General features: G+C 46.3%; 1 protein-coding gene and 1 pseudogene across 3 annotated transcripts in view; both read left to right on the top strand.

Moving 5' to 3' along the window:
* The first annotated feature begins 6,746 nt into the window (after window positions 1-6,746).
* LOC110286094 (small ribosomal subunit protein eS10 pseudogene) lies at window positions 6,747-7,240 on the top strand (annotated as a pseudogene).
* Window positions 7,241-18,405: 11,165 nt separating this feature from the next.
* Window positions 18,406-25,297, top strand: part of Dntt (DNA nucleotidylexotransferase) — a 29,105-nt gene continuing 22,213 nt past the window's right edge. For all 3 annotated transcript variants that reach the window (XM_021152156.1, XM_021152155.2, XM_021152154.2), the window contains exon 1: window positions 18,406-18,608. In XM_021152156.1, coding sequence (XP_021007815.1) covers window positions 18,406-18,608 — 203 coding nt within the window. The remainder of the gene's footprint in view (window positions 18,609-25,297) is intronic.

Here is a 25,297-nt window from a genome sequence, read left to right as displayed (position 1 = left end):
ATTCTTTTTTTTTTTTTTTTTTTTTTTTTTGGTTTTTCGAGACAGGGTTTCTCTGTATAGCTCTGGCTGTCCTGGAACTCACTTTGTAGACCAGGCTGGCCTCGAACTCAGAAATCCGCCTGCCTCTGCCTCCCGAGTGCTGGGATTAAAGGCGTGCGCCACCACGCCCGGCTCAGACCCAGGATTCTTACCAGCAAGGAAAAAAAAAAAAGGCAGACCAGCTCAAACATTTAAATATTCAAAAATCTGAGTTATGTTGCCTACAACGATCAGCCCCTCCCCCCAGGCCCCAAACCTCCCACCACACACACACACTTAGTTTATAAAGCTCTTTCAACAGCCACTAATACACTTGAGCGACAAACCACTTTATGGTAGGGTTGTTGGCATTTTGCCTAGACTCCGCCCACAGTTACCTGGCAACAGCAAGGTGTGCCTGTCTCACTCTAAAGGAGCTGCTTGCCTCTCCTCTCTCTCTTGCTCTCTTGCTCCTGCTCTGTCCCCTTCCCCACACCCGACTACACCTCCACCAAACACATTCCTTTTCTCCTTATCTTTTTATAAAACACAACAACGGTGGCAAATATTTCTTTGCACAGAAGAAACCCAGGGCTCAGAGCAGTTGTATGTCTTGCTCACAATGCCTGAACGGGAGAATAGGGGGAGGGGCTTTCTGATTTGGGGGGCTGTTCTTTCCACTCTCCCACGCAGCTATTTATTGAAATGTAGCTTCGGTTCAATGCACATTTGTCTCTCCTTTTTCCAAACAACAGAGACACAAACGGGGCTACAAGCCTCAGCTGAAGTTCTGAGCCCACAGAGCTTTCTGCTGCCAAATTTAGAAGCCATTGCCCCATGTGGATTCTTTCCAAATCTAAGGAGGTTTCAGGTCAGGGGAGAAAATACAGATTGTTTGATAAAAGACTCTAGGACAACTCAGAAGCTATTGAAAGAAGAGAAACTTTGGTCCAATATCATATTTCATCTGTAAAAATAGATTTCAGGGGGTTGATGATTTAAATATGAAAATAAAACCATAAAAAAAAAAACAAGAAGTGAATGTAAGATTTCTGCTCCTGTTTATAATCTCTGAATGGAAAAGGATTGCATGTGATAGAAGGCCTAAAATGTCCATAAAGTGTCACTGCTATCCAAAGAAGGGCTAGGGACATGGTGTAAAGGGTTAGAGCGCTTACTGTGGAAGCAGAAAAGCCTGAGTTCAGACCCCAGAACGTGCACCTAGAACCCCAGCGCTGGTCGGGGGAGGGGAGGCATAGACAGGAGGATGTCAGAGGCTTGCTGGCCAGACAGTCAGCTGAAATAGTCTCCAGTCTCAATGAGAGACCTGTCTCAAAAAATACAGTGGGAAGTGATAGAGGAAGCCATCTGATGTTGACTTCTGGTGTGTACATGTGTGTGCATGCAAGCGTGTGTGTATGCGTGTGTACACCTGTGAGTGTGTATTATATGTGTGTATATATAAAACAGTCTTCACATCAGCCGTATGAGGTAGACAACCCACATGCATTTAAAAGAAATAAGTTGTGCATGTGTGCTTGTGTGTACCTGTGTGTGCACGCACATGTGCGTGAGTTTCCCTGCATGCACACATTGTTGTGTTTTATAAAAAAGAAAGGGAGAGCCAGGATTTGTTTGGTAGAGGCACAGTATGGTGAGGTGGAAGGGGGGTGCCTCTGCGGGCCTTGCCAGTCATAGGAAGCATATAGTATGGAATAGAGTTTATTTAGGACATGGAGAGGGGAGTTGAGGGAGTAGAGGCAGAGGAAGAGGGGTGGTGGCTTGGAACAAGTGGAAGTGGGGAAGGGGAATGAGGAGAGGACAGGATAAGAGATTAAGAGTGAGAAGTGGGCAAACAGCCCCTTTTATAGTGAGTCCGGCCTAGAAGGAAAGCTAACACACACACACACACACACACACACACACACACACACACACACACACGAGGCAGAGAACGCTTTGGAGCAAAGGTTAGCAACCAAAACACAGGAAGAAGAGCGCATTTTGTTACTGTCAGGTCCAAAGGGAACTAATTCCCCAAACTTGCAAAAGCCGTCCAGCTATCCACAAAGGAGCTCAACCTGCGCGATAAGGATTTCTGGCTCATAGATAAAAGCCAGCATTCCTCGGGAACATTTGAAACCGGTTCCCACCCACCAAAAGGAGGCGTTTCCCTTACCTCTAGCAGGAGCAGGGACACCTGTGGCAATTATTACCATAACAAAGCTCATGCTGGCTTCCAGGCTTCCTCGGTACCAGCCGCTCCTGTTACACACCTCGGAGTCCATCCCAATCCTTCTCCCCCTCTTCCCCTCTTCCCCTCCCCTAACCCCCCTCCAGTTCCTGGGCTTCCCTCACCTCAGCTGCTCACTCTCCGCTTAGCCCTGCCCTCCTCCATAAGCTCCGTCTTCTCTGCTCTCTCTAGTCTCTTCTCTAGTCTCCACTCCCCACTGCTCTCCCTCTATTGTCGATAGCCCTGGCCATGTCTTGTTTGCTTCCAATGTTCCGTCCACTTCTTTCTCTCTCTGCAAGCTGGACTCTTCCAGATGTGTCCAGCGGTTCTCTCATATCAACAATAAAGGCTTTCCCCAAATAAGTCCTACAAGACACAAAAACCCCACAAAATATTCAACAAAAATAATCTTAACAAACACAAGAAGTGACACCCACACACCCAGGGAAGGCAAGCAAAAATCCCACTACAGTGTCATTTTCTACATGTTACGTTATGCAGAAACCCCAGCAGCTGCTAACCGTGGAAGGAAACGAATCTGTCTGGCGGTGGATAACTGTCCGCTATTTTCTCAAAGAGCAGTGAGCAGATCATCAACGTCTATAAAAATCAAACAAATCCCAGCAAGGCCAGGGCTACACAAAGAAACCCTGCCTCGGAAAACAATAAAAGAAAAAAAGATAAATAAATAAATGGGCACCTGGAGAAGATTTAAGAAAATTTCCTGTCACTAAGATGTCAGGAAAATGGTGGAGCCTGGACTTGAACCTCCTGTTATTTGTGTGATCCAGAGATGGATGATCAGGAAGCAAGAGGAGCCCCTACCTACACAGACAAGCCTTCCATTAGAGTTCTTTAAGTGTTGGCATTTCTTCTAGGCTCTGCCGCACAACAGCCAGGTGTGCCTGACTCACTATAAAAGGGGCTGCTTGCCCCCTCCTCTCTCTCTCTTCTCTTGCTCCCTTCTTCAGTTCCCTCTCTGTCCCTTCTCTCTCCATCTCCCCCCCCCCCCCCCCCCGCCGACAATATGCTCATGGCTGGTCTCCCTCCTCCTCCTCCTTCTCCTCCTCCTCCTTCTCCTCCTCCTCCTTCTTCCTTCTCTCTCTCTCTCTCTCTCTCTCTCTCTCTCTGTATCTACTACCCCTTCAACTCCTCTCCCCATTCCCTAAATAAACTCTCTTCTATACTATACAGTTCTGTGGCTGGTCCCTCAGGGGGGAAGGGATGCCCCTTCCCTCACACAATACCTCGCCTCTACCATACACATCCCTGGCTTCTTTTTCTTTTTTATAAAACACAGCAATGAGTACAAGTAACATCATTAACATTTTTTTTTTAAAGATTTATTTATTTATTATATGTAAGTACACTGTAGCTGTCTTCAGACACTCCAGAAGAGGGCGCCAGATCTCGTTGCGGATGGTTGTGAGCCACCATGTGGTTGCTGGGAATTGAACTCTGGACCTTCGGAAGAGCAGTCGGGTGCTCTTACCCACTGAGCCATCTCACCAGCCCCCATCATTAACATTTTAAGTGACAGAATTTAAAGAGCAGTTTTGGGGTTTATAGCAGAATTAAGAGGGAGGTAAGGAGATGCTGTGCATTTACCAAGACACACAGACTCTTCCCATTACCAAAGCCCCCATGAAAGCACTGGGTTGCTGAGTAGGCGAACCCGCAGAGACATATCAAAGCCCACTGCTTGCACTAGGGTCCACTTGTGCTGCACACATGTTGTTCCACAGATTTGAACAAATGTTTAATCACCATTCTGCCTATCCCATAGCACAATGCCTTTATTTTTCAAAGTCAGGTCAAGGGAAGTGTTTGCTATGCATGTTGTATGTGCGAGGCTTTGCCGCTGGAAGAGAAAATACCTTACCCATGCTTGCCCAGCTGCTAAAGCCAGGAGGAACTCTAGGGCAAGCTCCTTTTCCTACAGAGTGGACACTCCCAAGCCTTATGTGGCATCTGGAATCCCCTAAGCTCGACAGGACCTGACACCTGAGTTACAGGATACCATGTGTACATTAAAGGCTCGGGAGACAGCTCAGTTGATGGTCTTGCAGGCAGGGGACCCGAGTTAGAGTCCCACAACACATAAAATGTGCTTCTAATTCCAGTGTTAGGTGATGATACAGACCCAGCCGGCTCCACTTGGTAAAGTCTGCGCAAGAGAGTGATGAGATCTTGCCCTATGGCTTCCACACAAAAGCACACACACACACACACACAAAAACATGTTGGCCAAATTGATGCCAGGTGAAAGCCACTAAAATACATTATACACATGTATGAAATTTTCAAATTATTTTTTCTAAAGCCTAGTGTCAGCCTTTGCAAGTAAAATGGATAATTCCTGTACACGGGAAAACACAAACAGACCGTGAGGCAGGGAACATCAAAACAAAAAGGGGGGTGCTGGAACCTCCAAAAGTCATTTCATCACTGTGTAAGTCACCAGATTTTTTTTGCCTTCAGGCTCACAACCCGGAGGCCTTTTAAGGTGGAAATGCTGACCCCAAGTGGTGACAAGTAGAACTACAAGTCTGGCTAGTTCAGGAAGCCACTATGCTACTTTGCAAGTAAAAGCATGGCAGTTGGCACGTCTGATGGATTCGGTTTGCTGCATTTCTCCTGGGTATAAGACTGAATTTTCTCCCAGGAATCTGGCATCCGCGCTCTACCCTACAATCTAAGACCAGTCTGGTGCAGCTAATGAAGCCCCTTTTTTGCATTGCCCTTGTCTTCAGTGTGTGCTCGTGTGTGTGTGTGTGTGTGTGTGTGTGTGTGCCTGTGTGCGTATGATTATGTGTGTGTGCGTGTGTCCGTGTATTTGTGTACATAGAGGCATGTGGATGGGTGGACCTGAGTACTCACAAGCTCATGTGTCATTAACCTTAGCTGAAGCGCACAGAGAAAATATGAGCTTCCCTCTTTTGTCTCTAGAGGGCGCTGCTTTTCTTTTTTCCTGTGGAAACAGCTAAAACTTATCCTCCACCTTGTCATTTCATCCCAGTCTAATGATTACAACCAATCCCATTCAGTGACTTCCCTTTTCTGCTTGAGTGACTCCAGGAGATATGACATTCTTCAGATTTCTACCCCAGTGTGGTACCTGGATATGAGACACAGGAGCTATCTGTCCTTATGACACCGTGTCCTACAGGCCATCTGACACCTTCTTCTGGTGTCCTGCCACCTGTTACCTGGTGAGATCTTGGTGGTGCAAATCTAAAGACCTAGCAGGTAAGAGCAGTTCCTTCTGGGTTTCCATCATACTAGACTTCTATTAAGGAGGTCAAAGCAGATTTCCATCTCAGCCGTGCTCCACAAACATTCTACAGCACCGTTTTCCCTCCCACTCCCTCTCCTTCCCTCCCTCTGTCCCTCCCTCTGTCCCTCCCTCCTCTTCCCTCCCCTCCCCATCTCCATCTCTCCCTCTCCCACTGTTCCCAGTCTGGCCTCTTCCTCTCTCCTCTCTTCTCTTTTCTGTCCTTCTCTGCTCCCCTTTCTCTATCTCTACTCTTTTCCCGGTCCCTGCTACCCTCCCTGGCTCCCTTCCCCCAGTAAACTTCCCTTTGTACTAGGCTTGTCACTGTGGCTTGATTGTTGGGAGACACTTTGACAGGGCCCGCTGAGGTACCCGCTGTCTTACTCTGTGTTTCATAAATCCCAGCAGTGAGGACTTCAGGAGTTAGTCAGTTCATAAGGGTGGAGCCCTTAGGAATGAGACGAGTGCCCTTATTAGAGACAGAGTGGGGCTGGCTGAGATGAATCAAGCCAGGAGAGAGACCTGCATTCAATCCCTGGGACCCATGGAAAGATGGAGTGAGAGAACAGACTTAAGGAAGGTGTTCTATGTCCTCCACATGTTACACTCATGTGAACACACACACACACACACACACACACACAAGAAAGAAGCAATCTCTCCCTCATGAGGGATCTCGAGGGATAATCTAGCTCTGTGGTTCTGAACCTTCCTAATGCTGCAACCCTTTAATACAGTTCCTCATGTCGTGGTGACCCCCAACCATAACAGTATTTTGGCTGCTGCTTCATGACTGTAATTTTGCTACTGTTCTGAATCACAATGTAAATATCTGTGTTTTCCAATGGTCTTAGATAATCCCTGTGAAAGAGTCATTCTAGTCCCAAAAGGGTCACAACCCACAGGTTGAGAACCACTGATCTAGTGGGATGAGGGCCATCTGGAAACGAAGAGCTGGCCCCTCACCAGGGATAATTTCCTGGTACCTTGCTCCTGGACTTCCCAGTCTCTAGACTCATGAGATAAACTGATGGCTTGTGCCATCTGGTTTGTAGTGTTTCTATTAGAGCCGCCTGAATTTAGGAGAAGGCATAATGACCCTGGATATGATAGCAAATGAAATTCACTTAATTATCCAACCAGAGCTGTGGGATCTTCCCTCAGCAGAAATTGTCCTGGATCTTCTGTCTTTTAAGATGATTATACTCGGCAGCTGCCGCGATGGTAATGTGTAAGAAGAATTGGATTGCCATCTATGAACTCCTTTTTAAGGAAGGCATGATGGTCACCCAAAAAGATCCACATGCCCAAACACCCTGAGCTGGCGGACGGGAATGTGCCCAACCTTTATGTAATGAAGGCCATGCAGGCTCTCAAGTCTCGAGGCTACGTGAAGGAGCAGTTTGCTTGGAGACATTTCTACTGGTATCTTACAAATGAGGGCATCCACTGTCTCTGAGCTTACATGCACCACCCTCCAGAGATCATGCCCACCACCTTGCTCGCAGCCATCCCCAGGCTGGCAGGCCTCGGCTCAAAGGTCCAGAGGGTGAGCAACCTGCAAGATTCCCAAGAGGGGAGGCAGACAGAGACACCTACAGAAGGAGCACTGTGCTCCCTGGAGTTGACAAGAAAGCTGAGGCTGGGGCTGGCTTAGCAACTGAGCTCCAGTTTAGAGGCGGTTCTGTCATGGACGTGGTCAGCCACCTCAGTGAAGCTGGGGATTATGTTGTATTGAATAAACTTTAAAGAAAATAAAACCAAACAAAAAGATGATTATACTCATGAAAATTTGCTATTTTATTATTATTTGTGTGTTCATGGTGTATGTATGAGTCCATGTGCCCATGTGTGCAAATATGGAGGCGGGAGGAGGGTCTCTAATGTCCCGGAACTCGCTGTTTTTGCTGGCCAGCAGGCTGCGGCAGTTTGCTGCCTGTACCCCTCACGGTGCTGGGGTGCTGGGGTTACAGGTGTGAGTAGCCACGCCCGGCCTCTTACAAGGGCACTGGGGATCCCAACGCAGGTCCTTATGTTTGCGTGGTCAGTGCTTTTACCCACTAATCCATCTACCAAGTTCCTTCTCTACCTTTTCTAGTGGAGCCTCAGCTTACCAGCAGTGTGAAAATTTACTTCTTCGGCTGTGAAGCAACAGGTTGCCCCAGAATGTATTTGAAAGGAGCCGACCTCCTGAGCACCACGGAAACATGTAGTTTGCATAGATATGTTTATGATATTTGGCTCATGATGCAAGCTGAACTATTGTCTCTATAACCTTCTAAATCAAATCTAGTTTTTACTCAAGTTTTAAAAAGGAAAGGATTATTCATAGGTCTGTATTTTGAAAATGACCTCTGCATTGAAAGTTGTTTCTTATGCCCCCCCCCCCCCATGAATTCCTCTTTTTGAGAAACACTTAAACATTTAAAATAAAGTCTTAAGGTTGCTGAGTTAAGGGCTGAGCTTTGGCGTCACATGCACGGATTGTGTCTGCAGGGCGGTTGAACCCCCTTTTCCTCCCAGGTGTTCATAAAAGACTTGTGTTTCCTGGCTAGGAATGAGGGGAGCAGTTGGCTGCATTACCAGAAAAAGAAAAAAAAAACAGCCTTAGAGAAATGGTTTGGCACCACTACTGTGGGCCTGAGCCTGCTGCCCTTCTGCACCTGTGTCAGGAGCAGACAGAGTTGCCATCCATCGGTCTTTCTGGACAGATATACAAGTGGTCCCCTCAGGTGTGAAATTAGGAATTCATGTGTGTGTAGGATGCTCAGCCCTCCGGGGCAGGAGAGGGCTATACTCTAAGTGGAGAGATAAAGCTACACTTGTCCATTTATAGAGTGGTAGGTAGGGGCAGAAGACAACTCAAATGTATATTAACGGTGTGTTCTCTGAGGAAGTCTCCAGGACCTGAGATGAGGGATGTGTGTAGGGTCAGCATCTCTGGGGCAGTTGGAGAAGACTGGTCAGGAGGAATCACGGTAGAGTATCAACAGAGGCAGTTGTTAGAGCTCTGTGATCATTCAGTGCTATCACCCATGGCAACAACCTCTCCCAACCATTGATTGGGAATTGGTGTGGGTTTCCCCTAAGGGAAGTCCTGACAGAGATGTGGAGGCATTTTCTCTGAGCCATCAGCCTCCTGTCTGAGGAGCTGGGGAGGCTTTGTCAGCATCCTCTATAGAGGGTCAGTGACTTGGTGATCACTGTCCATGCTGGAGAGAAGAAAGAGAGAGGGTCTGAGGCTAAGGGGCTGGACATGATCAGGGGATCTGTAGTGATATCAGTTTCTGTTTACTAGCCATTTTACCCCCACTTAAGACAGCGTAAACTCCCAGAGCTACAATTATTCCCATTGTCTTAGGTCCCCCGATAAAACTCTAACTCGACGCATTTTTTTTTTGTTGTTGTTGTTATTGTTTTGTTTTGTTTTTTGAGACAGGGTTTCTCTGTGCATCCCTGGCTGTCCTGGAACTCACTCTGTAGACCAGGTTGGTCTCAAACTGGAAATCTGTCTGCCTCTGCCTCCCAAGTGCTGGGATTAAAGGCGTGCGCCACCACTTGCCTGGCTTCAATACATTTTTCTTTTTACTGTTTTTGTTAACAGTTCTATTCAGTCTTTCAATTAGTTTTCTAAAGACTGCAGAAGTCGATTTTGAAATTGCTTCTTTCTGACTTGACTCCTTAGCCCAGCAAGTTTGTCCTCTAATCCCCACTCTTATGGTTTGCATCTCAGACCCCTGCTTAAATCTTACCTTCTACTTAATTGCACTGAAAACAAGTAAAGCCTTCTCAGAGCAACTTGGTTAAAATCGGTCCAGTCCCACCCACAGACACCTGCCCCCTTCCTCCTTCCCACAGCACGTATACCAGCCACCTCTAGTGGATTATTTACCGTCTGTTTTTATCTAATAAATGGTAAGCTCCGAGAGGGCAGGGACCAGCTGTTTGAGCCTGGAAGAACTGGCTCCTGGAGGGCACCCAACAGAACTGCAGGTTGAACTCATGGTTGGACTCTCTGCTTCCATCAGCTCCACTCTGGCCATTGGCAACAGTGTCTAGCTGGAATCACAGCTCCGAGTCTCCATCCTAATCTTCTGGGTAGATTCTGCTAGCCAGCATGCTCACCTCCAGGGATAGCTGAAGGTCAGGACAAATGTTAAAGCGTTTCCTAATGTAGACCATCTCTATAGATGTCCACGATTACTAATATCTTAGTGTATTGTTGACTTCTCAGTGAAAGGGTATGTGCTCTGAAAGCTGGGGCCAGAACTGAGTGAGATTTTCCAGGTTATGGGTAGTGGCACAGGCTGGTTGTCTCCATGTGTAGAAGCCACCTGAGGACAGCCACCAGAAGAGCGTGAGTGGCTGAGAGTTCAAGAGCTTATAATGTTCACCTGCCGTATCTACTGCTCTCTGACCTGGTACTCATGGCTTATCAGCAATCCAGAAGGAGAGGGTATTTAGTGGGTTGCCTCAAGAGTTTTACTGAGCAAAAGAGAGGCTGGAAAAGATTTCAGAGATAGGTGGGAGTAGTGATGAAGAACCCTGACTTAGGATTTTGGAAATGTTACTAAGTGGAATTAAATAGTCCTGGAAGTGAAGACAGGGATGCAGGCCAGGCATTGAGGCTCCCACGTGTAACTTCCACACTCAAGAGATATAGGCAGAAAGACAGAGCGTTCAAAGCCATCCTGAGATCAAGGCAGTGCAGCCTGGCTACAGGAGACCCTACTTCAAGAAGAAAACCAAAGAGCAAAAAGGGGAATGGGCTAGAGATACAAATGCAATAGAAGCCAGGAATGGCAGGGCTGGAGGGCTCTGCAGGCTACCAGGGGCCATGGATGAGAAGCCCTCCTCCCAGCCAGTGACCAACAAGCAGCTCAGCCTGTGGTCTGGGCTCCCATCCCACTTGAGACTCTGTTCCCATTCCGGTCTGGTCGTAGTTCACATCTCACGGCTATCATCTCCTCATTGGTTCCCTCTCTCTTCTCTGATTCACCCTTGCCTAGTTGGGTTTCAGGAGGCGCCATATTGCTCAGTGGGTCTCCATGCAATCTCATATCAACGGCTCCCACGCCTGCAAACAAAACCCCAGCTCTCCTATCTACACCTTTCCTGTGGGCAACTGCCTGTCCCTCCTCACACCCACGGGGGATGCTCAGGCTATAGCCTGCTCATTTTGTGTTCCTCTGGAGTTTAATAAATATAGTTGGGTGAAAATTAGAGGCCACCAGTACCATGATATGGCCATCGACTCCCTTGTCCTGTCCTGTCTCACTTAGTAGATAACAAAATAAAGTGGAAATACAAAATGTCCTTGTATTAGGCACTCAGACGATAACTATTACTGTGGGTGGCTTCTCAGTGACAAGAAACTTTGAGAAACTCTAGTTTTCCCCAGTGGGGTAGTTCCAGAAGACACCTGCTGTGAAGAGCCAAGAACAGCTGTGCAGGCAACAGAGGAAGCTGGCACTCACTCAGTAAAAAAACCAAACCAAAACAAGACCCTGCCTGCAGTTGGATGGCAAAGTTCCCAGATGGGCAGCTTGACATAAAGAGGCGCTGTGAGGTGTTTGATATAAAAGAAGATAAAAACCGCCGGAAACAGACATCTCCTCTCCTAAACTGACTCCCTCAATGTGTGCAAAGAACAACCCGGCTCAGGGTAAAAATAGTGTTTGTGGATGAAGGGGGATGTGTTTGTCCACCCAGGGAAAGACTGCAGCTGGCCAGCCTCTTTCCTGCACAGTGGAGGGTTTGAAGGACAGGAGAGGAGAACAGGGTGGAGATACAGATGTGGATCCATATTAAACTTAGAGGAGAAGCAACTGCTCAGGAATGGCAGAATGGTGGCCAGATGTGGCCTTTGTCTCCTCATCCCTGTGACATCATCTCCAGGCAGGAGCACCAATCATGTCAGCTAGCACCTTGGAGTGGCAGGGTGGGAGGGCAGGGAGAATGGTGAGTGGTGCCCAAGCAGGCCAGGCAGGCAGAGGGAGTTTTGTCTTAGGAGGCCGTGAAGGTTAGTACTCTGTTGGAAGCTGAGGAGTCCACCAGTGACAGAAATTGCCCAGGCAGATACGCCCAAAAAGTGTCAGGTGGCTCAGGGTTGTCTAGTCCGGGGTCATGATACTCTTGTCTAAGTACTGTGCAAAACAGCAAACAGAACAGGGCCAAGTCGGGCTCCAGACTCAACAAGCCAAGCAGGATTCTTTACTGCAGGGCTCCATGAGGTGTTGGACATTTTAATACTTGTTGCATAGAGTTCGTCTGATCCCTCTGACCTAACTCATTACAGAATCACCATCATCAACTTTATCACCAGTCATCAACAGAGTCTCACTGTATAATCCAGGCTGGCCTCAAACTCATGACCCTGCTGCCTCAATTTCCTCGTTTCTGGGATCGCAAGTGTGCTCCACCATACCCAGCACTGAAGACTGTTTTGTTTGGCTTGGAGCATCTCCCTGAGACCCTGGGCTCCTTGCAGATCTCTTTACCCTCCCTAGGATGCAGAGTCTACCTTGAGTGGCACTGGCAGAAAGATTGGTGAAGTGTGAAGAGACACAGGGACGTGAAGGGGGAACAAAGAGAAGTCACAGCCTTTCAGTTAACAGTATTGTCCTGAGCAAGCACTGCATGCCAATATTCTTGTATTTAGTCTTCATAAACACTCACAAGACAGAAACCACTAGAACCTCACTGTGTATATTAGGGAACTGAGGCACAGGAATGTCTGGCAACACACCTATGGGTATGTCTGTAGCTCGTAATGCTGTGTGTTATGGGCAAGACATAAAGATGGTAGGGGCAGGAAGGGCCACCAGAAAAGCCTGGGAAAACCCTTCATCACTTTGTTCAGAGGGCTCCCACCAGATCAAGTTTGGAAGTATTGGTTGATGTGGTTCAGGGAGACCAGACCTCCTGTCTGTGTGTTCACATCAGCAACTGAGAACTCTAGCCCAAGAGTAGCCTGAGCACAGCAATGGGTGTTGCTTCCACTCAGGTGGGGAGAGGGTGGTCTTGGAGCCTCACTATTCCCTTTCCTGGCATCACGCACATTCCCCACCATCCCCTTGACATCAGCCAGCGTATAATCCTGACATGTCAGGAACATGTATTCTCCCACATCCCACATGCTCTGCCATAGAGAGGTAGACTCTTGAGACTACACTAACCAATAGGCAATGAACAGCAGCAATGTGTATTACTTGGCATTGAGTGTGGGTACTAGGTAGTCCTGCTGTGATCTCTGTCCGGCTGCAGCAGTGGCTGAGACGGTCCAGATGTGGCAGGTACAAACATGTCAAGCTTCCATTTGGCCTGGATTTAGAGTAGAGCAGAACCCTCCAACAAGTAGCATGAAGGAAAAAAAAATAGACTTTGATTTGTTTAGCCAACACAAAGGATTTGGAACTTATTGGCCATTGACTGGACCAAGGAGCCACTTAACACCTGATGCAATTAGCAGCAGAAAATTATGGTATAGAAGGAAGAAATTAATTCCTGCCGCTATCAGGGATGCCAACGGAAATAACAAAACAATTGACTTTTGTATAGTGTTTCATAGTTTGTGTGTGTGTGTGTGTGTGTGTGTGTGTGTGTGTGTGTTCAGAGGACAACCTAGTATGCCACCCACTTGTTTTGAGACAATGTCTCTCACTGTGGCATCTCTAATTAGGCGAGGCTGACTGGGCAATAAGCCCTAGCGATCTGCCTGTCCCTGTCACCCTAGCACTGGATTACAAGTTCATGTTGTCACAACCAGCTTTTAATACGAATACCATGGATCAAACTCACATCCTCATGCTTGGGTGGCTGACACTTTACCAACTGAGATAGCTCCCCGGACCCATGTTTCACAATGTTCAAGGTACTTGATAAACAGAGTTTAATTAATTCCAAAAGTGACCACCATGCTTCCATGATTCTGAGTCGTTTTCCACCTCCTTTCATTAAGCCGTGACTGTGTAGTCCATTTTCAGCTGTTAGAGCAAACCATCTGAAACTGGGTAATTTAGAAGGCTTATTTCGGCTAACCATTCTGCAGGTTGGGATGTCACTGAACGTAGATAAGCTTGCATTCTTCTTCCCATGGTGGGAACAGAAAGGCAAGCGGGGTGTGTGTGGCCGGGATGAATCATGAAGGGTGGCTTTATGTTTCAACAACCCTGCATCCAACCTGTGACAAAGGCACTAATCCTTTTTGATGTCTAGTTGCCCCTCCAGGTCCACCTCCCAACAATGCTCCAATGGCAATAAAGTTCCCATATAGGTTTAGAGGGTAAAAACTATTTTCAAATCATAGTACAAAGGCTTCAGACTACATCATGCTATTGTGAAGGACCCCCTGAGTCAGAAAACTGGGATTGGAAGCCCCAGACTTCATCTCCAGAGTTGGTTAGGGTGAGATTCCTAAACGGTTCTAACTCCAACCCCTGCTTTCCCCACCATCAGGGCTCTGGATCAGTAGATTGCCTGACAGTCAGGAAGGACCTCACACGGGATGAAGCAGAAACATGTCCACCCTTTATCCAGCTCACTTAAAATAATCTCACCACCTTTGAGTCACCAAGATGTAAACACAAGAGAAAAAAATTAAAAATAATTTACTGTTGTGGCTAAAATACAATCCCTGTCTATTGTAGGAGTCTGTTAAACAACAGCCAAGCATAGTGTGTAGTACAAGTTGCTCCAAGAGGTGGCATTGGGAAAGGCCCTGTAAGTTGCTGGGTTAGACCAGCCTGGGAAGCATGCTTGACACCATCTCAAAGAAAAATAAATAAGGAAAGGAGAGGAAGGGAAGAAATAAATCTGTAAAAGAAAAATGCACAAAGACAAAGCTAAAAGTCCTGCCTAAACCCCCTGAGCAGCAGGATTCTCTGTTCTGATGTAGGGCTGGTCATATGCCTCCTTGCTCCTCTCTATGAGAACTGGTCACCATGTATTATGAGCTGGTTTTGTAATTATTAGATTGTGGACATTTACACATGCCATTAACTAGTTTATGGCATGACTTACCTGTTACCCTTTATCCAACAGCCGGCTAGTAGACAGCTCGTGTTGTTTCTAAACTCTATGTACAGATCAGGCCATGATGAGCTGCCTGGTATGTGCATCTTTCTGAGTCTCTCTTCAGATGGAGTATGCCTCTAGTGGTGTGGCTAATGCCCCGCCTGTACCTCTGCTCTCATTGTATTAAAGATTCAGTTGGGTGTTTCATATAGAAGAGAGAATTTACCATAGAAGACTACTTTCTTCTTCTTCTTCTTCTTCTTCTTCTTCTTCTTCTTCTTCTTCTTCTTCTTCTTCTTCTTCTTCTTCTTCTTCTTCTTCTTCTTCTTCTTCTTCTTCTTCTTCTCCTTCTCCTTCTCCTTCTCCTTCTCCTTCTCCTTCTCCTTCTCCTTCTCCTTCTCCTTCTCCTTCTCCTTCTCCTTCTCCTTCTCCTTCTCCTTCTCCTTCTCCTTCTCCTTCTCCTTCTCCTTCTCCTTCTCCTTCTCCTTCTCCTTCTCCTTCTCCTTCTCCTTCTCCTTCTCCTTCTCCTTCTCCTTCTCCTTCTCCTTCTCCTTCTCCTTCTCCTTCTCCTTCTCCTTCTTCTTCTTCTTCTTCTTCTTCTTCTTCTTGTTTTTCTTTTTTGAGACAGGGTTTCTCTGTGTAGCCCTGGCTGTCCTGGAACTCACTTTGTAGACCAGGCTGTCCTCGAACTTGGAAATCTGCCTGCCTCTGCCTCCCGAGTGCTGGGATTAAAGGCGTGCGCCACCACACCCGGCCATAGAAGACTTCTTTAATGGGCACTGGAAATCTAGGAATCAGAAAAGGACACTGAGTCAGCTCAGAGTGACTGTAGGAAACGTGTCCCACTTTTGGGTGCAGCAGTAGTTAACACTGGTCAATGTGATACTTGGATAACTTAACAATGTTATAAAATATAGATCTGATTTTAGATTGAGCTAAGTTGACCCTCTGAACAAAACAAAAGTTACTATTGACTCTCACTTAAGGTTCTCCTCTGTGTCACGCCTTCTGTATGGGGGTGAAATGGGCTATCTCAGTTCTTGATTTAGATGTGGGGAAAACAGGCTTAAGGAAGTGAAGCAACTACACAAGGTCACAGCCTCCCAGCTGTGCAGATGGGAGCTCGTGCATCCCTGGCTGCATCCTCTATCTGTGTGCTATTCTCTATCCCCGTTGCTGCTTCTGTGGTCTCACATTTCTGTGCAGATGGGAGCTCATGCATCCCTGGCTGCATCCTCTGTCTGTGTGCTATTCTCTGTCCCCGTTGCTGCTTCTCTGGACTCATGTTACTATGGGGATGATACCACCCTGGGCCCTGGCTAGAGGACTGCCTTGTTCATGCTGTTAGACCACTTGGAGGCTAAGACTAATTCTATCATGTAGCTGTCTGAAACCAAGCATCTAACAGGGGGCCAAAGTGTGTGTGTGTGTGTGTGTGTGTGTGTGTGTGTGTGGGCTTGTCCGCACTCATTGGTCTCTATCAAGCAAACATGGCACCCTAGTCTCAGAGAGCTGCACAAAAGGCCCCTCCAGATGATTAAGTTCCTTCTGCTACATGTCCGTGAACACCGTCAAGGTCTCTACCACACAAGGAGCCCACTCTGTACTTTTGACAGGTGTAGATACTTGCAGAGAGCCAAAGTCTGTTCACTACAGCTCTCTGTCATTCTTGCAAGAAACAGCCTTGTGGATGCCCGATGGCAGCTGTCATAGCACCCTCCTTTGGCAGTGCTGAGGTGCTCATGCGTTCATACGCTTTTGAAGGCAGTAAAAGTCCCAAATGCTGTGGTGGAATACATGAGAAGGGTCCATATTTATTACTGGGTAAGGAGGCATGACAGAAGGAGGCTGTTTGGTATGTGTATGTATGTGTGTGTATGTAAATACATGTGTGTGTGTGTACACATATATATTTGGGTTTTTTTTTGTTTTTTTTTTTGGTTTTTTTTTGTTTTTTGTTTTTTGTTTTTTTTTTTTGAGGCAGGGTTTCTCTGTGTAGCCCTGGCTGCCCTGGAACTGACTCTATAGACCAGGCTGACCTTGAACTCACAGAGATCTTCCTACCTCTGTCTCCTAAGTGCTGGAATTAAAGGCATTGCACTACCAGTCTGGTTAAGAGCATACATTTTTAATTTTGATTTTTTAGTTTATGTGTGTGTGTGTGTGCACATGCTTGTGCTCGCGCACATGCATGCGCGTCCTGGTACTTCTATGGAGATCAAAAGACAACTTGTGAGAATCAGTTTCACGTTCCACTGTGCTAGTTGCTGTGGTGAAACACAAAGTTTTGAGGATGGACAGCAAGCTCCTTTATTCACTGAGCCATCTCACTGGCCCCAAGAGTATATACATTTTGAAGTCAGACAAACCTGACTCCAAGTCCTGACTCAGCCATTTCCTAGTGGTGGCTACTGATTTGTTCTGTGACTTTGAGCAAGTTGCTTGCAGGGCTGAGGATCTTCTCTGCTGCATCTCGCTGCCTGTATGGTACTTTGTGGGCACTGACAACCCCCTCCCCAACCCCGTATTATATGGGTATCTAGCTGGCAGTATGGTCTTATAAGAATTCAGTCAGCAAAGGTTTTGAGGTCTTGCCTAGGTCCTGTAGTAGGTGTTCCAGAAGTGAGACCTATGAAGTAATATTAACCAAAGATGAAATTTTCATTTTGCACAGGGCTGTGAAAATGTCCCTAACTCCATGGCCATGACTCTTCCCCAAAACTCAGCTCGTCTCAGAGACCTATGTTAGTTATGTAGCGACCACTCTCTGGAAACTTAGTGCACTGAAAAAATAGAGACCAAAAACAAACTAAGTTGCATCACGCTTGAAGTCTGAAGAACTGCATTCATGATCTCGTTTGCCTCTTACTCTGAGATCTGCAGTGTCTGAGCCTTAGCTTTCTATACAATGTGCTCACACACGGGAGCCTGTGGTCCTGTGCCCACTGCAAAACGATAGTAACTAAAGCAGCAGAGTAGACAGAGCCAGGAAAATCACAGTTATGGGCTTGTTGGGGAAAAAGTGACCATGGGGACAGGAGAGATAGCTCAGTGGCTAAGAGCGCTAACTGCTCTTCCAGCAGGCCAGAGTTCAAGTCTCAGCAACCATGTGGCAGCTTACAACTGTCTGCAATTCCAGTTCCAGGGAATCTGACACCTTCCAACACCAATGCACATAAAATACAAATAATTTTTTTAAAAAAGCAACCAGCAGAGTGAGAAATTCAGGTGGCATTCACCTGAAATCACAACAGCTGTATGTAACACATCTGTGCCAATTACAGACATCCAGTGTACTGTAACGTAGGTCCGAGAGAAAGAATAGAAGTGAGCTAGAGTAAAGCAGGAATCAATGAATAGAGCCGGCAGGGCCAGTTAGATGACTCAGTGGTGATAGAAGCTTGCTACCAAGACTGACAACCTAAGTTTGATTCCTGGGATCTACACGGTGGAGGGGGAAAGATGCCTCTGACTGCCACACTGATGTCATGGCACGCACACACATACCCCCTTGCCCAGTAAGCAAATGTAATACATTTTTTAAAAAATGGCTTTTAAAATGCAACCTAAAGGGTTTGAACACGCCTACAGATAAGTAACAGCACTCAACCAGTGGTGGGGTCCCTCTTTCTTCCCAAGTTTATTCTGAGGTACTGCAGAGATCAAGTGTATGAAAACCCAAGTTCACTGTTCTTTCTGTCAAGAGCTCCATTTTGGGAGAAAGGACCTGATCAGAGTGAGACATTCCTTCAGCAGGAAGTTGTCACCAGGGTGGTACCTATGGGTCTGCTGGTGAGAGGACATCAGAGCCCTCATTCTGGAGACACCACCTGATGGCACAGACAGAGCTAGACTGTCTGCTTCCATGGATCCACTGCAAGCAGTCCACCTGGGTCCTCGGAAGAAAAGACCTAGGCAGCTAGGCGCCCCAGTGGCTTCCACGCCTTATGATATCCGATTTCGAGACTTGGTCCTCTTCATTTTGGAAAAGAAGATGGGAACAACTCGAAGAGCCTTCCTCATGGAGCTGGCCCGAAGGAAAGGGTTCAGGGTGGAAAATGAGCTCAGGTAGGACAGCCCTGGTCACTTTGCAAGCATGCAGGAGCCCTGAGGACATCCCCAAGGGACCCAAGGGGTCAGTTGGCTAAGGGAGATGAGTGGGGACTAAATGAGACTATATAGAAACTAATTGGTACCAAAAAATAATATTTTTTAAAAAATATGGCTTTCCATGACTGACTCTGAGATTAAGTATCCAGGGGTGATAACCAGAAAACTAGTCAGAGAACCACATAGAAACCACTGGATTCCATTCTGTACCAAACTGAACCAACACCTTCGGGTTCAATTTTTTACATTGCTACTTTGGAGCGGGGAGGGTGTTCTGATTGTCTGGCTCTGACTTACACACACCTGCTCTGCTAAGGGTCTATGGTGGACTAGGCTGAGGTGACTCACCATGGGTACCTTAATGGCCTTGGTGATGGTTTTCCAAAGAGTGGTCCAAGTGGGCTTCAGGAAGAGATGCTGGTTAAAGATGTTTGTCTAGGGGTGACAGATGGCACCCCAGTGTGCTATGATCAGAGTCTAGGCAGGGAGGTGATTGAAGCTACTATCTGGACTCATTCAGTAAGCACCAATTATCATTGTTTTGCTGACTATTGTGTATGTTCACTCTCTTGACTCAATGAAGAGAATCAAAGCGATTCAGAAAGTCCCAGTAAAAGGTCCTGGTGTGCCTGATGGCTGCAGACAGAAGTGTTGGGGTTATGGTGGGAGTGTGTGTGTGGGGGGGAACCAATCAGTTCACTGCCTTCAGCCATGCAAGTTGGGAGGGGTGCTGAACATACTGTGTCAGAGACGATCTGACTTTTACTCTTGGGATTTTGGAAAGTCTTTGAATTTAAAAGAAAATTGCCAAATGTTTCTTGCTGATGAAGTGCTGGCTTTGAGACATTGAGGAGACACATTTTCCAAGGTCAGTACTCAGGAATTTCACACTCCACATGCCCAGCTGAGGGGAATCTTTTTAGATCTTTTGCTAAAATGCCCCCAATCAAAAATTCCTGAGGTTCTGGGCTTTTCTTTTTTCTGAGTCTTTGTCACATGGTTTCCTATTTTTTGTTTTAAGTCATCACAGCCACTCTCAACTTCATTCCTTGATGTTCTTTTCACACAATCCAATATTTCAACTCGTTTTTTGAGTATAATCTGTTAGCCTTATGTACAGTGTTAGCTTTAAAAGAGAAAGAGATTAGATAGGTAAGTGGGGGGGGGGATAAAACAGAAAAAAACATCTTCAAAGAGAAAGTTAAAAACAGAAATCAAAAGTTTTAGCAGCTACCAAGATGCTTCTCATGGTAAAGGAACTGAACAGGGACCAGTCAGGAAAGGGAGAGCCATCAGGCAGGGTGCCACTCACTCAGAAAGCTCTCTGGTCAAAGGTCCATACATCTGGTGGAGGCCCATGGACTGAGTCACCAATGGAGCAAATGGGCCGAGGCAAGTGTCAGGGGTGATGATGATCGTGAAGCAAGTATCTTTGCTGGTGAGGTGAATCAGAGCGGTGCCCCAGATGCCAGCAGTCAGAGCTATGCCAGCTGCTGGGGAGACAGGAAATGGGTGAGGAAGCCGCTGCTGTGCTCAGGATGGAGCAAAGTTTTCAGGAGGAGAGCATGGACACTTTCAATGTGTGTGTGTGTGTGTGTGTGTGTGTGTGTGTGTGTGTGTGCTGTAGAGGAAGATGAATCACAGGAAACAGAAGCCCCGACACTAACAGAAAGAATTTCTGTGCCCAGATAAAGAGTCATTAATTACTGTAGGGAGAACCTTTAGGCTTCATCTCCTGGTGCTGGCTCTTTCCAGATCAGCAGTTCTATACAGCACCCCCCCCCCCCTGCCGTCCCCCCTTTCTCCCTAACAGTGGCACTCAGACAAATGTTCCGTCTGATGTGATGTTGAGGTGAGAAGAAGGATGTTGGAATCCTTTGTTAAACTTCACTGTAGTAGTTTGAGTGTGAGTCTGGTTAAATAGTTAGAATCATTGGCCTGTACAGCCAGACCAAAAGAAGGTTGTTTCTTCCCTGTATATACCAGATCAGACTACAGAAACAAGCAGAACAAAGACAGGAAGGCAGTCTATGAAAATGCTATAAGCAGTTATCTGGTGTGGGAAGGTATATGCTCAGATTTTCTGTGTCTTCCAATTTTTTTTTTAAACAGATATACTTTTGTTTGTTTGTTGAAACAGGGTCTCTCTAGATATCCTCACTGTCCTGGAACTCACAGTGTAGACCAGGCTGGCCTCAAACTCACAGAGTTCCTGCTGCCTGTCTCCTGAGTGCTTCCATACCTGGTCTTTGACATGGATGTAAGTCTGTGTCCCTCTTGGAGGCCTGCTGCACACAGGGGCATCAGGTCTCCTGGAATTTGAGCTGCAGATGGTTGAGAGCTGCTCTATGGGTGCTGGAAATCAGACCTACAAGATGGCTCAGTGAGTGCGCGGGCTTCCTGCCCAGCCTGACGATCTGAGTTCAATCTCGGGGAAGCACATGGTGAAAGGAAAGAAGCAGGTCCCATGAATCATCCTCTGACTTCTCCACATATACCAGAAGTAAATGTTTAAGAAAGAAAAAAAGGTCTTTTAGTTTGGGGCTTGAAGGGATGGCTCAATGGTTAAGAACACTGCTTGCTCCCCCAGAGGACCCAGGTTTAATTTCCAGCACCCTCAGGGCAGCTCACGACCATCTACAGCTCGAGTTCCAGGAGATCTGATGCCTCCAAGAGGGACACAGACTTACATCCAGGCAAAACAGTTAGACACCTTAAAATTAATTTTTAATTTTAAAAAGTTAAAAATAAAAATGAAGATAATTTTTAAAAAGCTATTTTAAAAAAGGAAAGAAGGAAAGAAAGAGGGAGGGAGGGAGGGAGGAAGGGAGGGAGGGAGGGAGGGAGGGAGAGAGAGGAAAATTCTAAGGGCAGGCAAAATGGCTGAGCAGGTTGAAGTCACTTGCTGTACAAGCCCGACACCTAAGATTTAACTCTTGGAACCCCAGTAAAGGAGGAAGGAAACCAGCTCTACAGAGGTGATTTCTGACCTGCACATGTGCGCCATGTCATATCCTAATGTGCATATTCAATCATAGTAATTACTGCTAGTGATGATTAATTAAAAGGAAAAATGTCAATGGTACTGACTAACAGTAATGGCTACACTTCTTTCTTAACTTGTAAAATTCAAAGGCAAAGAGAATGCTAAGCTCTGGAACAGGCTAATGTCCACAGCTCCTGTATACTTTTGGCTGCTAAGAGGCTCAGTCTTGGCTCCTACCTTCCCTGAGGATCCTCCATGTACTGAACTCTCTGGATTGAGTCTGTTTTCTCCAACATGAATTTAATGCCCAGCTATTCTGTGTGCCATAGAATGCTGGTTCCTAAAACATGAAAGAGAAGAGATGCTAAGTTCCTTGGGTAGTTCTGAACATCAAAGAACAGGATATTGAATTTATTCTGTCACCAGCATCCTAGACTTTAGAGCAGGTTGCTAACTTCAGCTCACCTAATACAGGCTCCTGTTTCCCATGCCCTGATTGCATCCTGAGTTCCCATAGAGTGCGATACTTGAAAGCTTTCATCTGTCATCTCCCCTTCTCTATAAATACTTCTGCTACCTTCCCCTGTGTCTTGAAGCAAATCACTGTAGTCAAGGCAGAAGAATACGTAGCTCGGAAGGATGGTGTTCCATCTTTCTAACCATCCAGGCGCTTCATGCTAGCTTGCTAACAATGCTCAGGTTGTTGTAAACGCATCAGAGGACAGCATTGTCCTGCCAAGTCCATCACAGCTGCCTGCAATGGAAGATGCTGTCTTAGCTGAAACCATCACAAAAGCCTTTGAGTGCCTGCTCTGCGCAGTATGTGTGGAGCTCTGGAAAAACAAAATAGAAGAAGACATGAACCTTGCAAGCAAAGAGCTTGCTATGGTAGGGAAATCATGAATTGTGTCTTGAGTGCTATTATCTTAATTACTTTTCTTTCTTTTTAAAAAAATATTTATTTTTATCTTCGTGTATCAATTAATGATCTGCCTGCATGTACGTTTATATGTATATATGCATGTATGTGTGTACATATGTATGTATGTGTACCACATGGGTACAGTGCCTTCGGATAGTAGTAGAGGGTGTTGGATGGTCTGGAACAGGGTTTACAGATGGTTGTGAATCATGCCACACATCAGCTCTAGGAATCGAACCTGGATCCTCTGCAAGAGCAGGATGTGCTCTTAACCACGGAGCCAACTCTCCACGGAGCCCCTCAGTTTCTCTTCTTGCTCCGATAAAGTACACTGGCAAAAGCAACTTAAGGAAGACAGGGATTAGAGCTCACAGTTTACAGTCCATCATATCAAGGAAGTCACAGCAGCAGGAGCTTGGGAGAGCTGGTCACCTCACACACGTGATCAGGTCCAGAGAGCAGTAAATGCCTTGCGTACTGTCATGTGACTTTAGACAGACTGTGACCAAAAAGTAGCTTTAGCCTCTGCAACAACTCATTCCTTTCAGACAGCTTGTAACAGGTGTGTGTTCGCTAGTCTGGCTGCCTCTGCTCCCCCATCTGTTCACTGTTTGACTTGTTCACAGTGTGACTTTCACTGGAAAGTCATTATCTCAGAGCATTTGCCTTCAAAGCCCATGGGGGATCTTGTGGTAATAAACCCCACATTTTCTATTTCAAAAATTATGAGCTTCAAGTTAATGCGAAGTTTTATAATACCATTAAAGGGAGTTAAAGAATCAGGCAAGATCCTGACCAAGGCTGGAATAGAAAGCTGTCTCTTTTGAATACTGCTGTGTGTAGATTAGAACCAACCTCAGCTGCCTTGCTCTCAAGGGTTCTAAAACACATTGGTTGCTCAGAGAACTGGCAGAGCTGTGGTTGGGGTGGGTTGAGCCAGCTTCTTTAAGCAGCTCAGTTTAAGTATAAATATGGCTAATGTCATTGTTTTCAAAATACCCAACATGACCTCTCCCAGGTGACAAGACCATCCATGAGAGATAATACTCACACTGGAAAGGGTAGTGGGTAACGATGGCTGCCTCTCTTATTCATAGAAGGCATCTTTAATTATATGCAGTGAGGCACTGCCAGCCAGGAAGAGAAGGCAAGAACAGGCAGAGTGGTATATAAGAAAGATGAGAAAAGCCAGGAGTGGTGGTGCACGCCTTTAATCCCAGCACTTGGGAGGCAGAGACAGGCGAATTTCTGAGTTCGAGACCAGCCTGGTCTACAGAGTGAGTTCCAGGACAGACAGGGAAACACAGAGAAAACCTGTCTCAAAAAAAAAAAAATGAGAAAAATACTCAGAGCTAAGATTTGTGAGTTAATTCCGTAATACATAGTTTCCAAACCACCTGAGCCCTACCTGACAATCCTAGCAATGTTTTGAAGATTACATGATATTATACTTGTCATATATATTCTACTTAACATATAATAACTGCATATACCTAGGGGGGATAGAATAATAATTGAATATGCATATGTAGCATGTAAGGATCAAAGTGACTCTGTCTCTTTATAGCTCTATCATTATAGCCGCCTGTCGTAGTCAGGGTTTCTATTCCTGCACAAACATCAGGACCAAGAAGCAAGTTGGGGAAGAAAGGGTTTATTCAGCTTCCACTTCCACATTGCTGTTCATCACCAAAGAAAGTCAGGACTGGAACTCAAGCAGGTCAGGAAGCAGGAGCTGATGCAGAGGCCATGGAGGGATGTTACTTACTGGCTTGCTCAGCCTACTCTCTTATAGAACCCAAGACCACCAGCCCAGGGATGGCACCACCCACCATGAGCCCTCCCCTCTTGATCACTAATTGAGAAAATGCCATACAGCTGGATCTCATGGAGGCATTTCCTCAAGGGAGGCTCCTTTCTCTGTGATAACTCCAGCTTGTGTCAAGTTTACACACAAAACCAGCCAGTACATCACCACACACCTCCTTCTTAGGTGTCCATGATATAAACAAAGGGCTATTGTGACCTGTGTGTGTGTGTTTCAGAAGGGTGAATATTACAACTTATTTCTTTTAAATGTATGTTGGTTGCCCACCTCATATGGCTGATATGAAGACTAAGTTTTATATACATCCCCCACACACATCCCACACATGGTAGTGTGTCATATTTCAAGTGGTGTAGCATCTTTACAGCATGTCTTTCATGCACCCATATTTTTGTTTATTGCATCCCAGGAGCTCCTTCACCCCCTGAGCATCCCCAGAGCCTATGTCAGAGCATAGGCAGGGCTTTACCTAGAGGCAGACTAGAGAAGGAGATGCAGGGCAAAGCCAGGCAGTGAGAATGTGGCAGAGGCAGCATTGCTTGCAAGATGGACCTCAGGCTTCTGCACTCATTGGGGGCGGGGGGCAAAACCCAGAGCACCCAGAGCAGTTGGCGGCATCCCTGCAGATCTTCCACCTTGGAGTGCGTCTATAGCATCTATTTTTAGATTCAGGATAGCTCTAACTTCCTGCAGTCTTGTAGTCCAGACATTCAACATAAAATAGGAAGACAAAAATTATACCCAAGGGGGCTTCCTGGGCAGATATGTTACAGAGAGTTTCTTCATCCATATCTCTGCCCCTTGGAGGGACGGTTTGCCTTTAAATATGGCACCCGTTCAGATAACCCTTCTGTGAGGAGGGTGGAAGGGAGCTGACTAAACAGGGAACTCCTCTGCTCTGGAACAAGCAC

The sequence above is a fragment of the Mus caroli genome, unplaced genomic scaffold (assembly GCF_978045245.1).
Source record: "Mus caroli unplaced genomic scaffold, Mus_caroli_1 scaffold_20, whole genome shotgun sequence".
NCBI classification, from domain to species: domain Eukaryota; kingdom Metazoa; phylum Chordata; class Mammalia; order Rodentia; family Muridae; genus Mus; species Mus caroli.
Note: the sequence above shows the minus strand (reverse complement) of the source record. Positions and strands in the feature narration are given on the sequence as shown.